The following is a 14,414-nucleotide window of genomic DNA, read 5'->3' as shown; positions in this document are numbered from 1 at the left end:
TCCAAGTAGAATTAGCACTGTTCTCCTCATAGCACTTATTTGCATGATTCTACTTGTATTATAATAATTGATATATTCCTCCTGCTATACTAGTATGATACATCTCAAAGCTTCTCCCTACCACTTACCCACACGTAGAAGAGAGGGCCCCAGTTGGCTACTTGCCTATTTGTGAGGCCTCCCTGTCTTTCCTGATTCACTCTCAGTTTTCTGCAGTTTATGAAGTGGGCTATGTGTTTTATTGTGGAAATGGATGACTAGCTAAAGAAAGGGAATGATACTGAACACTTTTTACCTGACTGGAGCAATAAACTCTCTCCTCAGAAAGAGTGTGAACTCTAGAAACAAACTTCCAGCTTTGAAAATTGGCTCTGCCACATTAACTTTGTGACACTGATCTTCCCAGTGCCTTAGATTCCTTATCTGTAAAGTAGGACTAATAAAGAGTTCACTACTTTATAGAGCAGTTTTGAAAATAATGGTGAGATAATCCATGTAAAGCACTTAGAACAGGGCCTGGCACAGAGAAAGTGCCCAAATAATGGTATCTGTTACCATTACCATCACAGTCATTATTATCATCACTACCATTTTGTCATTATTATTTGTGAGCATTATTTGTCAGCATATCCCAGAACCTGGAAATATTTTCCCTTGGCAGAGGGTCTAGTTCCAAAGTCCCCATTGCTACTATCATTCTGTCCCCTATTTCCTTGAATCAGAAAAATATCCTTTCCTATGTAGAAGGTAGTGACCTCTGTTAGACTGTATATGTGGCCCATCTTTATGACATTGGACCTCTTGTACTGTATTGAGATGGCAATAATGCTGTTATGTCCTGTAGGGCACAGTCCATCCCTGTTGTCTCTTCTAAAGTAGAGCAGGGGTGAAATTTCCTAGGGTCTTTATACTAGAAGAAAGTATTCAAATAGAAACATGTAAATGACGGGGCGCCTGGGTGGCGCAGTCGGTTAAGCGTCCGACTTCAGCCAGGTCACAATCTCGCGGTCCGTGAGTTCGAGCCCCGCGTCAGGCTCTGGGCTGATGGCTCGGAGCCTGGAGCCTGTTTCCGATTCTGTGTCTCCCTCTCTCTCTGCTCCTCCCCCGTTCATGCTCTGTCTCTCTCTGTCCAAAAATAAATTAAAAACGTTGAAAAAAAAAAAACAAAAAACATGTAAATGAGATGTTGGACCTAAAGCACATGAGAGAAGAAATTCATGTCACTGTTCACTTCATTGTTTTGAGAGGGTAAATGTGCTTAAGGTTACTCCTAAGTGCTGGAGGTTTACAGGTAGCCTCTGCCACAAGGCATGTCCTGGAAGCATACGATCTAGTTACATGGCTCTCTTGTGCTTATGCCCCTATTAGTTGTAAGCCTTCAGTAAATTTTTGTTTGAATGCTCTAATCTGATTTTTGTTTGAATGTTCTAGTGCTAGGCTTATGAAAGCAGGACTATTTATCTACCTTGGGACAAAATAGGAAAACTATAAAGGGAATCCTTTTGGCCCTGATCTCTATAATGGTAACAGGAGTGATTGGTAACAGGTTCTCAAATAGAAGAAAGCTCTCTGGGGGGAAAAGTCTTTGCAGCAAAACTTAGCCCTTCTTTCTCACATAAAAACTCTTACCTCACTGCCTAATTGGAGCATAATAGCTAAGTAATGACTAGCAATTATAGAGTATTTATTATGTACCACATACTGAAATAAGTATACCATCTCATGTAACCCTGACTACTACCTCATGAGGTAGGTACTATTATTATTTTCATTATACTGAGGAGAAAACTTGAGGTATAGAGAGATCATGGACTTGCCAAATGTCCTACAGTTGATAGGAAGCAGAACTGAGATTCAGACTTGGCCACTTGATTCCAAAGCCTGCATTTCTTTTAACATTTTACTATGGAGAGTTTAAAACATAAACTGAACTTAAAAAAAAAAAAGTATAACATACTCCCCGGTGCCTATCACACAACTTTAACATTTACCACCATATGCCCATTCTTGTTTCATCTATACCCCTACCCACATCCCCAAACAAGGCCTCATGTCACTTCATCCATAAATGTTTCAGTATATATCTCTAAAAGATAAAGACCTTTTTAAACCAAAATTACAATGCCATCATCGTACCTGAAAGAAAAGCAAACAGTAATTCCTTAAGATCACTGTCTGGTCAGTGTTCAAATTTTCCTGTCATTTTTTTTTAAATCAGGATCTAAATAAGATGCATGTATTACAACTGCTTGACATATTTCTCAAGTCTCATTTAGCCATCTAGAACCTGTTATTAACCACTACACTCTGATCTAGGGTTTCTACTATGAAGAAAGGTGCCACTTTCCTTAGAGCAGGAGTTCTAAATTAGGGAGTAACAGCTTTAAGGGAAGCTATGAATCTCTTAAAATTAGTTGTTAAAATTTTGCATGTATTTGTGTTGGTTAATTTGTCTTAGGAGAATATCCTTGGCTTTCATTAGAGTTGGGAGTTTATGAGGATGGAGAATGAAGTTAAATTCTGTTAAGTTTATTAACTTGAAATTTAAGAGAATTTAACAAATTACTTTTGAGAGGAATAGAAATAGTTAAGGATTAATTGGTGTCACATTAAAGAGAATAGAATTATAGGGGTGCCTGTGTGGCCCAGTCGGTTAGGCATCTTCCTTCAGCTCGGGTTATGATCTCACAGTCCATGAGTTCGAGCCCCGCATCAGGCTCTGTGCTGACAGCTCGGAGCCTGGAGCCTGCTTTGGATTCTGTGTCTCCCTCTCTCTCTGCCCCTCCCCTGCTCATGCTCTGTCTCTCTCTGTTTCAAAAAGAAATAAAAACATTTAAATTTTTTTTAAAAGAATAGAATTATAATTGATCAGAAACTCTTAAGTCCATTTTAAATTACATATCCCTTTGAATAAAGCATCTTGGTGTACTGTGGTGTTACTGAATTGTGGTGGTGAAAATCATACTCAGATCTTGAACTGAATTCCCTATTAGTTGGAATCTGTGACTCGACATGAATTGGGGTAGGTAGAGACTGATTTTGTGAGCTATCAGTGATTTGTTCCACGATAATAACCCCATTGAAAATGTGTACAATATTTCAATATTATGTGTGTATAAAAATGAAATGGTAATAACATTATCATTAATTTTCCCTCTTTACACCAACTTTTCCTAGATGAAATCCAACATCAAACACCCAATGGTGTTATCACCAGCAGTATAGAACCCCCCAAGCTACCACAATACCCCAAACTGCCTATTCAGAGGAGTGGGGAAGCTGACACTGAGAGGCAGTCCCCAAGCAGGCTTGTTTCAGATGGCAAGTTGGAGTCCTGTCCTGAAGTGGATGTGGGGAAGCTGGTGTCTAGGCTGCAAGATGGAGGAACCAAGGCCATATCAAAGGCCACCAATGGACCTGTGCCAGGCTCTGGGCCCACCAAAGCACCCTCTTTCCAAATAAAGAGACCAGCTCCTCGTCCCCTGACTCACCACAAGGAGGGTAAGTGCTTGGGAATCCCATTGAAACCAGAATTGAAACCAACTCTTTTGTACATTGAGATCTTTCTGAGGTTGGAGATATTTAAATAGGAATCTGTTCCAGTTTACTACCACTAATATTGGAATTATGGGTAAGAACATAAAACCCATTCACAATAATCACTAGAATGTAAACTTAATGAGGGTGGTGATTTGGGGCCTGTTTTATTTACTTCTATATCCAAGTGTTTAGAACATTGCCTGACTATTACAAGGTAGACACTTATTACTTGTATAATAAATTAATAATAATATTTTTTATAAATATTATTACTGCTACTGTTGCCATTAAGTATCTACTATGTCCTTGGCACTGTACTAGGTATTGACAAACTATTTCTGATCTTCACAGCCTTAATGTGGAGAATGTATTACTATTTTTTTTTCCTACTAGAACTGAGGGTCCTAGAGCTAAGTGACTTGACAAACGTTCATAGCTAGTAACTGGCTGAGCTGGGATCTCAATCTTACCAAGTCTGACAGGCACAAAAGCCTGTTTTATTTCCAATAAGGCAGAACTATCACTTTACCTTTCTATAAGAAACTTTGAAATTGATAAACTGCTGGTTTCTCACTCTCACTTGCCAGATTAATCAAAATAGGGACAAAAGGGCACAACTTCTGCAAAACTATAGGCTTTTTAAATTACAAATTCAAGATGTGGCTGACTTCTGTAAATTTAATTGATTACTACATGTGGAGACTCATATTTGGAGGTTGGAGCTAATCCAGAGGGTATCTGGAGAAGGGTACATAATTCTATGAAGATAGTATGGTATACTGGACAGAATATAGACTTTGATATCACAAAGCCTTCGATCCAAATTGTGGATATTTTATTTTCTTGATAGATGACCTTCTAAAAATATGCCTTGTTTTTTTTATCTTGTCCTATTCCAAAAAGGATTTAAGGCATTTCACAATATAGAAAATACAAGAACTCAAAATAGTAAGAATAATTTATTCAACAAGTATTTATGTAATACTTACTGTATGCCTGGCCTCATTCTAAGTGTTGAGGACATAAGAATGAATAAGACACAAGGTCCCTACTCTCTTGAGCCTTATATCAGGGCTTAGCAAACTATGGCCTTAACTGGTTGAAAAAAATCAAAAGAAAAATAATATGTCATGAAACATGAAAATTATATGAAATTCAAATTTCTGTGTCCATAATATACCACTTAACTTACATAGTGTCTAAAGCTGATTTTATACTACAACATCAGAATCTAGTAGTAGCAACAGAGACCTTCCAATGGCCTACAAGACCTAAAATATTAGCTATCTGATACTTTACAGAAGAAGTTTGCTGACTTCTGCCTTAGATTCTAGAGAATACAGGTGAGAAAAAATGAGGTCAAGAGAGAAAAAAAAGGTAGTATAGTAAGGATATGGAAATAATGGAGTTCATACACAAAATGTTTGCTGTGAAGCCTTACATACTTGCTGGAGCAGTGTCACAGATTTGTCTCCAAACTTTCTAGAGAAAATGAAAAGAGGAGGAACTTAATGGTAATATAAGTCTATGCTCTTAAGGTAACAACAAGCCACTTGTTCAAGTAAAAGTACAACTCATCCGGGCGCCTGGGTGGCTCAGTCGGTTAAGCGTCCGACTTCGGCTCAGGTCATGATCTCACGGTCCATGAGTTCGAGCCCCGCGTCGGGCTCTGTGCTGACAGCTCGGAGCCTGGAGCCTGTTTCGGATTCTGTGTCTCCCTCTCTCTGACCCTCCCCCGTTCATGCTCTCTCTCTGTCTCAAAAATAAATAAACGTTAAAAAAAATTAAAAAAAAAAAAAAGTACAACTCATCCATTTTTGAGGCAAGAGAATACTTCTAAGAAACATTTTCTCTCAAGAATTGTTGCATATAACAACCTTAACATGGGCTGATGACATTGTCTCAGAGCACAATTCCGTAAAAGCTATTCTTTGGGAATCTGATAAGATTTCCACTAAGTAACTGACTCTGTGAATTATTTGTCTTGGCCCACTGATCCATCTGTCTGCATGATTAATAGTTATTTAACCTCTGTGCACCTAGGTTTCTAAATCTATAAATAGGAGAAACAGCTCATCTAACAGAATTATTGGTAACGTTAAAAGAAATACCAAAATTTCTGCCATATATTCAAAATATGTTATTAATTCCCTACCCTGCTTTTCCCCTAAGATTTGCCTATTTAGGGAAATAACCAATCAACACCAGAATTCTATGTAGACACTGCTTCAATTTATAAGTCATGTATTGACCTTCACATCAGTCTGGTAGAGTTGGGTAATTCAAGATATATTTTTCACGGAGAAGTTTGTTTTGCCTGCTACTAAGCCTTGAGGTCAGCCAGATCCTCTAAGGTCAGCACACCACAACTTAGCCCTTCTTAACTATTGCCTACTGTTGAGTTAAATTCTAGAGGCATTTCCCCTCCCCATTCCTCCACAGTCCTGCTCCAGGCTGCTGGCAACAGCTGCTCTGATCTAATAGTTTCAGTTAATATAATGATCTTACTGTACATTATCAGTCAGACTGTCTAAATCTGGGCCACATCATTGCCTGGTTTTTGCTTTTTACCTTAAATCAGTCAGCAACAGGCTAGTGTTATGTAGCTTGTTTCAAAGATCCATGCCTCCAGCCTTAGCTACAGAAAACAGAACTGTGGTTGTAATCCTGGCCTTGGTGAAAAATGAGCCAAATTTATGATGTAGTTGCCTCTTTTTTTTGTTTGTTTGTTTGTTTGTTTTTAATTAAATTCCAGTTACTTAACATACAGTGTAACATTAGTTTCTGGAATAGAATTTAGTAATTCATCACTAACATATAACACCCAGTGTTCATCACAAGTGCCTTCCTTAATAACCTATCACCCATTTAACCCATCTCCCTACCTACATTCCTTCCAACAACGCTCAGTTTCTCCTATAGTTAAGAGTCTGTTCTATGGTTTGCCTCTCTCTTTCTTCCCCCTATGCTTATTTGTTTTGTTTCTTAAATCCCACATATGAGTGAAATATGATATTTGTCTTTCTCTGATGGATTGATTTCTCTTAGTATAATACCCTTTAGTTCCACCCATGTTGTTTCAAATGACAAGATTTCATTCTTTTTATGGCTGAGTAATATTCCATTGTGTGTGTGTGTATATTTCAAAACTTTTTTATCCTTTATTTTTTTTTAATTTTTAAATGTTTTATTTTTGAGAGAGACAGAGCACAAGTGGGGGATGGGCACAGAGAAAGAGGGAGACATAGAATCCAAAACAGTCTCTAGGCTCTGAGCTGTCAGCGTAGAGCCTGATGCAGGGCTTGAACTCATGAACTGCAAGATCATGACCTGAGCTGAAGTCAGCGCTTAACCAACTGGGGCACCCAGGTGCCCCAAAACTGTTTTATTATTTTATGAGTCAGTGGGCACATTTGGCCTCTTTCCATAATTTGGCTATTGTTGATAGTGCTACTATAACCATCAAAATCTTAGAGGAGAACACAGGCAGCAACCTCTTTGACATCGGCCCATAGCAACTTCTTACTAACTACATCTCTATAGTTGCCTCTTTGAACTTCACTCACTCCCACCTCCTCACCTCTTATTCCCCCCCGCTTCCTCCCTATTTTGGCCACCACTCCAGTGGTAGATTCCAGGCATCAGAACAGATATCAATTAAGCAAAAGCTGCAAACACCTCTGACCCTGAGCTATAATTAAGAGTTGTTGGCCCCAGGTACTGGCCAGCAGCCTTAATGACAGTCACCTCAGCTGACCCACTCTGAACTTTGCAGTTGTCACTCCATTTCAGCTCTTTGTTCAGAGTTTTGCCTACCATGTCAAAGGTCAATGCACAGGCCTCATTTCTTTAGTGATCCAACTATGCCATTTCCTTGTCCCTGATGTCCTCCCCTTGCATCAATCCAACATTTGAATTTGATATTGAGTGGGCTTGATATTCTTTACATTTTTCCTTAGCAATTAAAGATAGCAAACACAAAGTACATGTTAAATTGCTTTGTTCCATGGCAGTCAACTTACAATAAAATCAATATTGTTTTTTGAGATAATTTTGGCAAGGGCTCTTTTCTGTTCCAGACATAGAACTGGATATTTTCTCTTTTTCTGTTGTATCTAATCATTATGATAAGCCTATGAGGTAGGTTTCCTCCCTCATTTCACATTTATTTCCCGATTAAGGAAAAATTGAGGCTCAGAGAAGTGAAACAACTTCCCAGAGCCACCCACATTGTAAGATGTGGAGACAGAGATTGAACCTAGGCTTCTTGGCTACCAAATTTTAATTTCTTAAATTGTTTTAGCTACCTTCTTATTTCTATTTTCTAAGAAGCATTAACTTGTAGGAGAGAAAAAATATACAAGCCAATATACTGTCCTTTAATCTCACTGCCTCTAATCAGGCCTGGCTTTGAAAAGGACTTGGGACTTTCCTTTGTATAGTTTCTACAAAAGGACTTGGGACTTTCCTTTGGAGAGTGGGGTGGATAAAACATCTACTTACATGAAGTTGTTCATTTATTTAGGCATAGTGCTATGCAATGGGGAGGACAATGATGAAAGGCCACGGTCCCTGCCCTCCAAGTGTTCATGGTGAGGCTGGCATGTAAGAAAACAGTCCCAGTCCAGTGTGATCCATGTTCTAAAGTTGGTGTGAATAAATTCCTGTAGGAGCATGGGGCAAAGAGACCTTCACTCTGCCTCAGGTTCTTCAATAAAAGTAAAGAATACATCCATACTGTAAAATACAATACATGTGTTTAGGAGCCCTTCTTAGCTCTTTTTCTCTGTCTTGACAAGAAATAAAAGACTTCATTCTGGTGATGTGTTCTAGAGTTTGGAGAAGAGAGCTTGTAAAGTCTTCCTCAGCCACAGGTCCACCAATTTTCCACTGGGCTAAGACATGCAGTCAGTGACATTTGTATCTGCTCTAGAAGTATTAGAAACAGACTTGCTCTTTCAGTAATTGGCTGTGCTGGCCATTATCCACATTTGTTTGTTTAGATTAATTATGCTTTAGTAATCTACTGTGTTTTATCTTCTTTCTCTGCCTTTCCTGGAGCCTAACTCCCAATTGATCCAAAAGAGTAATCAGTGGCTACAGGATAAGAGGGGCTTTCAGGTGAGCATGGCAGAATTTCATAGAAAGTAGGAGATGATTCTAGAAAACTTGGGGAATCTACAAAGAGAAAGAATCTCTCCTTATTTACCCTTTGGTTGGGTATATATAGATATAAGGAAAGCTGAAAGAAAGTTGCTAAGTGTTGAGGACTGATGGTCATGAGGTACTGAGAAATCAACAAGTGCTAAGATCGGTTATGGTCATTTGACAGAGAATGGAAAGGGAAAGAAGAGGTTGAGCTGGAGAGGGAGGTCAAATTTGTAGTAAAAGTCAGGTTGTGGAGAAAGTTAAAAAGAAAATAAGAGAAGTACAGTTTGGTATAAAGATCATAACCTCAAAAGCTTAGTGAAGTCTCAGATGTGACAGGTGCCAGTCTCCCAGGTGTGATTTTGAATCTTAGTTCTGCCTCAGAGCTGTGGGACCTTCATCAAGTCACAACCTCTCTGAGCCTTAGTTTTCTCATTTGTAAAATGAAGATAATAATTGTACCCATAGGATTGCTGCAACAATGAATTGAGATATCTATGTGCTTGACACATAATGAATACTCAGTAAGTGGTAGCAGTTGTTTTGATTTTCCAGGAAGATAATTATTAGCTACATAATCTTAGATAAATTTAACTTATTTGAGCCAGTTTTCTTACCTATAAATGGAGACAATGCCTACATTATAGGAAATGTTTTGTGGTTATAAACTAAGATTAGGTATACAAAACATTTTATAATACAATAGAAGTTCAAAATGGATAACAACCTCTCAGAAAATGGCATCCATAGAAGATAGTAGGTGTTTACTATTCTCTATTTTTGAGCCTATGAGAAGCCTCAAGCCTCAAATGTAGGTGTCATAATCGAGCTCAAAGCTACTATTTCCACCCTCAGACTTTCTATGACCCTGCCAAACACTGAGAAAAAGGAGGACTATTGTTGAGGGGAAGGGGGCAAGGAAGGATTTTTAACCATCTTGAGGTCCAGCTCAAGTACTATTCCTTCCTTGAAACCTTCTGACAATTCTGCCTCAGGGAAATCTCCAATACTTCACTTATTTTGACATTCAAGTTTTACCCTTTAATGTGGGTCTGAGTTAGAGTATTCACACTTATTTCCCATATGTATGACTTCATTGTCTACCTCTGTTCTAAGTCCCTGGAGGGCAAGGTCTTTGTCAGATCACTTGTAAGAACATAAGGCTGGGCACAAAAGCCCTCAAGAAACACTCAGTATATTTAAAACCTTTCCATTTAGCTTTAAGAATAGCCTGAAATTTGGACATAAAATTTGGACATACCATGTTTGTTTGTGTGTGTCTCAAAGAGGTCACAACTGGGAACTTAAAAAAGAAAATCTCTTTACATTGTCTTTCTAATGGAATGAAGTATGTGTTTCTTTACTCAATAAATATTTATTGAATATCAGTTATGGGCGAAGCAATTTACTTGGGCTTTTGGGGAATGCAGAGATGAATCCCACCTGTACGTTGCTATCGAGTTGCTTGCATTCTAATAGGACACATACAGCCACCAAAACAAGGAACCTGGTTTAATAGTACAAGATGATTAGTGCATTAGGAGTCAGAGAAAAGAATTTAGAGCATCTTAGGCTTGGAGCACTTAAGCTGAGTCTTGATGGATGATGTAAATTTGGGCATATGGGAATAGGGTAAAGGGAATGTGGGGAAAATATGATTAATTGTAAGACATGTATATGGAAAAACAAATAGTACTGTTTGTGTGGACTGCAGGGTATGTGAAGATAAATAGTGGAAAGGTATATCGGAAATATCAGTTGAAGCCAAATGGAAGTGGATACTAACTTCTAGGTTAAAAAAAAAACAAACTTCAGTTTATTTTTCAAGCAACAGGAAACTATGGAATCTAAATCTATATCTATAGAGAGATTTTTTTCAAGTTTGTTAAGTACATGAGCAGAACAGATTTCTAGAGTACTCCAAAAGCATCATTTAAAAGCCAGCAAGGGGAAACACAGGATATGGGTGGAAGATGGTGGAGTAGGAGGAGATTGGGTGCACCTCCTCCTGCTGATCAGTTTCCACCCACATCTACCTAAATAACCCAGAAAAATGCCAGGAGACTAGCAGAACAGACACTCCGGAGCCAAGTATAGACAAGAGCCCCACGGAAAGGGGTAGGAAGGGCAGAGAGTGGTTGCGTGCTACATGGACTGGCAGGAGGGAACCTGGGCACTGCAGGGGCAGCCTGCCAGTCAAGGCAGAGCCCCCAAAGTCTGGCTTGCATAAGCGGAGGGGCCAGACTCCGTGAGTTCTGACAGCCAGTGGGACTTAATATCTGGAATATTAAAAGTCAACAGCTCTACTGTCGGAAAGCGGAGAGGGCAAGAGGACACCAGGAGGGAGAGTTGTTGAGCCCCAGAAGACAGAGCTCAGCTAGGCAGGGGAACAAAGGCACTGGCAAGTGCCATTTCTCTCTCCCATCCCCAAGCCGAAATTCCAAAGGGAGCCAGTTCCCTTCACGGAACTTGATTGCACCACATAAATGCCCAATGCTGTGTGTCTGTGGATCCATCCCTGCAGCAGGCCTGCCTCCCTCCCGGTGCTACAGGGCCCCTCCCGCAGGGGACCACCAAGGGCAAAGTGAGCTAAGATTGCCCCTCCCACTCTTGTGCACCTTGCGGATCCATCCCTCTGATATGCCCTTGGCCATATCCCATCAAAGCAGCACCACAAGCCTGGCAGTGTGCAAGTAGCCCAGACAGGGGCCACACCACTCCACAGTGAGTCCTACCCCTGGAAGAGGGGAAGATAAGATACACACCAGTCTGACTGTGGCCCCAGCGGTGGGCTGGGGGCAGATATTGGGTCTGACTGCAGCCCTGCCCACCAACACAAGTTACTCTGGACAGCACAGGGAAAGTGCTCTGCAGTTTGGAGCTACCACAGGGACTAGCCAAAATTATGAAATGGAAGAATTCTCCTCAAAAGAAACTCCAGGAAGTACCGACAGCTAATGAATTGATCAAAACCGATTTAAGCAATATAACAGAACAAGAATTTAGAATAATAGTCATACAATTAATCGCTGGGCTTGCAAAAAGCATAGAGGACTGCAGACAATCTATTACTACAGAGATCAAGGGACTAAAAAATAGTCATGAGGAGCTAAAAAATAATGCTATCAATGAGGTGCAAAATAAAATGGAGGCGGCCATAGAACGGATTGAAGGGCCAGAGGAGAGAATAGGTGAATTAGAAGCTAAAATTATGGAAAAAGAGGAAGCTGAGAAAAAGAGAGATAAAAATATCCAGGAGTATGAGGGGAGAATTAGAGAACTAAGTGATGCATCAAATGGAACAATATCCGTATCATAGGAATGCCAAAGGAAGAAGAGAGAAAGGGGCTGAAGGTGTACTTCAACAAATCATACCTGAGAACGTCCCTGATCTGGGGAAGGAAAAATGCATTGAAATCCAAGAGGCACAGAGAACTCCCTTCAGACATAACTTGAATCGATCTTCTGCATGACATATCATAGTGAAACAGGAAAAACACAAGGATAAAGAGAAAATTCTGAAAGCAGATAGGGATAAACAGGCCCGAAATTACAAAGGTACATACATAAGAGTAGTGACAGACGTATCTACTGAAAGTTGGCAGGTCAGAAAGGAATGGCAGGAAATCCTCAATGTGATGAACAGAAAAAAAAAAATACGCAGCCGAGAATCCTTTACCCAGCAAGTCTGTCATTCAGAATAAGAGGTGAGATAAAGGTTTTCCCAAACGAAAACTGAAGGAATTCATCACCACTCAACCAGCCCTACAAGAGATCCTAAGGGGGATTCTGTGAGTGAAATGTTGCAAGGACCACAAAGAAGCAGAGACATCACTACAAGCATAAAACCTACAGACATCACAATGACTTTAAATGCATATCTTTCTATAACACTGAATGTAAATGGACTAAATGCTCCAACCAAAAGACATAGGGCATCAGAATGGATAAGAAAACAATACCTATTTTCTGGCTACAAGAGACTCACTTTAGACCTGAGGACACCTTCAGATTGAAAGTGAGGGGATGGAGAACTATCATGCTACTGGAAGTCAAAAAATGCTGGAGTACCCATACTTATATCAGACAAACTAGACTTTAAAGGCTGTAACAAGAGATGAAGAAGGGCATTATATAATGATTACAGGGTCGATCCATCAGGAAGAGCTAACAATTGTAAATATCTATGCACCAAATACAGATGCCCCCAAATATATAAAACAATTAATCAGAAACATTAAGCAACATTATTGATAAGAATGTGGCAATTGCAGGAGACTTTAATACTCCACTTACAACAATGGATAGATCATCTAGACATAGGATCAATAAAGAAACAAGGGCCCTGAGTGATACATTGGATCTGCTGGACGTGACAGATATATTTAGAACTCTGCATCCCAAAGCAACAGAATATACTTTCTTCTCGAGTGCACATGGAACAGTCTCCAAGATCAATCACATACTGGGTCACAAAACAGCCCTTCATAAGTATAAAAGAATTGAGATGATACCATACACACTTTCAGACCACAATGTTATGAAGCTTGAGATCAACCACAGGAAAAATCTGGAAAATCTCCAAAAGCATGGAGGTTAAAGAAAACCCTATGAAAGAATGAATGGGTCAACCAGGCAATTAGATAAAAAATTTAAAAATATATGGAAAAAAATGAAAATGAAAAGACAACAATCCAAATGCTTTGGGATGCAGCAAAGGCAGTCCTGAGAGGAAAATACATTGCAATCCAGTCCTATCTCCAGAAACAAGAAAAATCCCAAATACAAAATCTAACAGCACACCTAAAGGAAATAGAAGCAGAACAGCAAAGACTTCCCAAACACAGCAGAAGAAGAGAACTTATAAAGATCAGAGCAGAAATAATACAGAATTTAAAAAATCTGTAGAACAGATCAATGAAACCAAGAGGTTTTTTTTTTTGAAAAAATAAAAAAAAAAATGTAAACCTCTAGCCAGGCTTCTCAAAAAGAAGACTCAAATAGAGTCTTTGAGAGGACTCAAATAGATAAACTCATAAATGAAAATGGAATTATTACGCCCAGTCCCTCAGAAATACAAGCAATTACCAGGGAATACTGTGAAAAATTATATGCCAACAAACTGGACAACCTGGAAGAAATGGACAATTCCTAAACACCCACCCATTCCAAAATTCAAACAGGAAGAAATAGAAAACTTGAACAGACCCATAATCAGCGAAGAAATTGAATGAGTTACAAAAATCTCCCAACAAATAAGTCCAGGACCAGATGGCTTCTCTGGGGAATTCTAACAGACATTTAAAGCAGAGATCATACCTATCCTTCTCAACCTGTTCCAAAAAATAGAAAGGGAAGGAAAACTTCCAGACTCATTCTATGAATCCAGCATTGCTTTGATTCTGAAACCAGACAGAGACCCAGCAAAAAAAGAGAACTACAGGCCAATATCCCTGATGAATATGGATGCAAAAATTCTCAACAAGACACTGGCAAATCGAATTTAACAGCATAAAAAAAGAATTATTCACCATGATCAAGTGGGATTCATTCCTGGCTGCAGGGCTGGTTCAACATTCGCAAATCAACCAATGTGATACATCACATTAATAAAGAAAAGATAAGAAACATATGATTCTGTCAATCGATTCAGAGAAAGCATTTGACAAAATTCAGCATCTTTTCTTAATAAAAACCCTCGAGAAAGTCGGGATAGAAGGAACATA

General features: G+C 39.2%; 1 protein-coding gene across 8 annotated transcripts in view; it reads left to right on the top strand.

Annotated features, from left to right (window-relative positions):
• Nucleotides 1-14,414, top strand: part of OPHN1 (oligophrenin 1) — a 541,657-nt gene that overhangs the window by 486,507 nt on the left and 40,736 nt on the right. For all 8 annotated transcript variants that reach the window (XR_009257107.1, XM_058713537.1, XM_058713536.1 and 5 more), the window contains one exon: nucleotides 3,178-3,501. Coding sequence is in view for 7 of the 8 variants with exons in the window: in XM_058713537.1 (XP_058569520.1) it covers nucleotides 3,178-3,501 (324 nt within the window). In the remaining variant the exon portion in view is untranslated. The remainder of the gene's footprint in view (nucleotides 1-3,177; nucleotides 3,502-14,414) is intronic.

The sequence above is a fragment of the Neofelis nebulosa genome, chromosome X (genome assembly GCF_028018385.1).
Source record: "Neofelis nebulosa isolate mNeoNeb1 chromosome X, mNeoNeb1.pri, whole genome shotgun sequence".
In the NCBI taxonomy this organism is placed as follows: Eukaryota; Metazoa; Chordata; class Mammalia; order Carnivora; family Felidae; genus Neofelis; species Neofelis nebulosa.
This window is presented reverse-complemented; position numbering and strand designations above follow the sequence as displayed.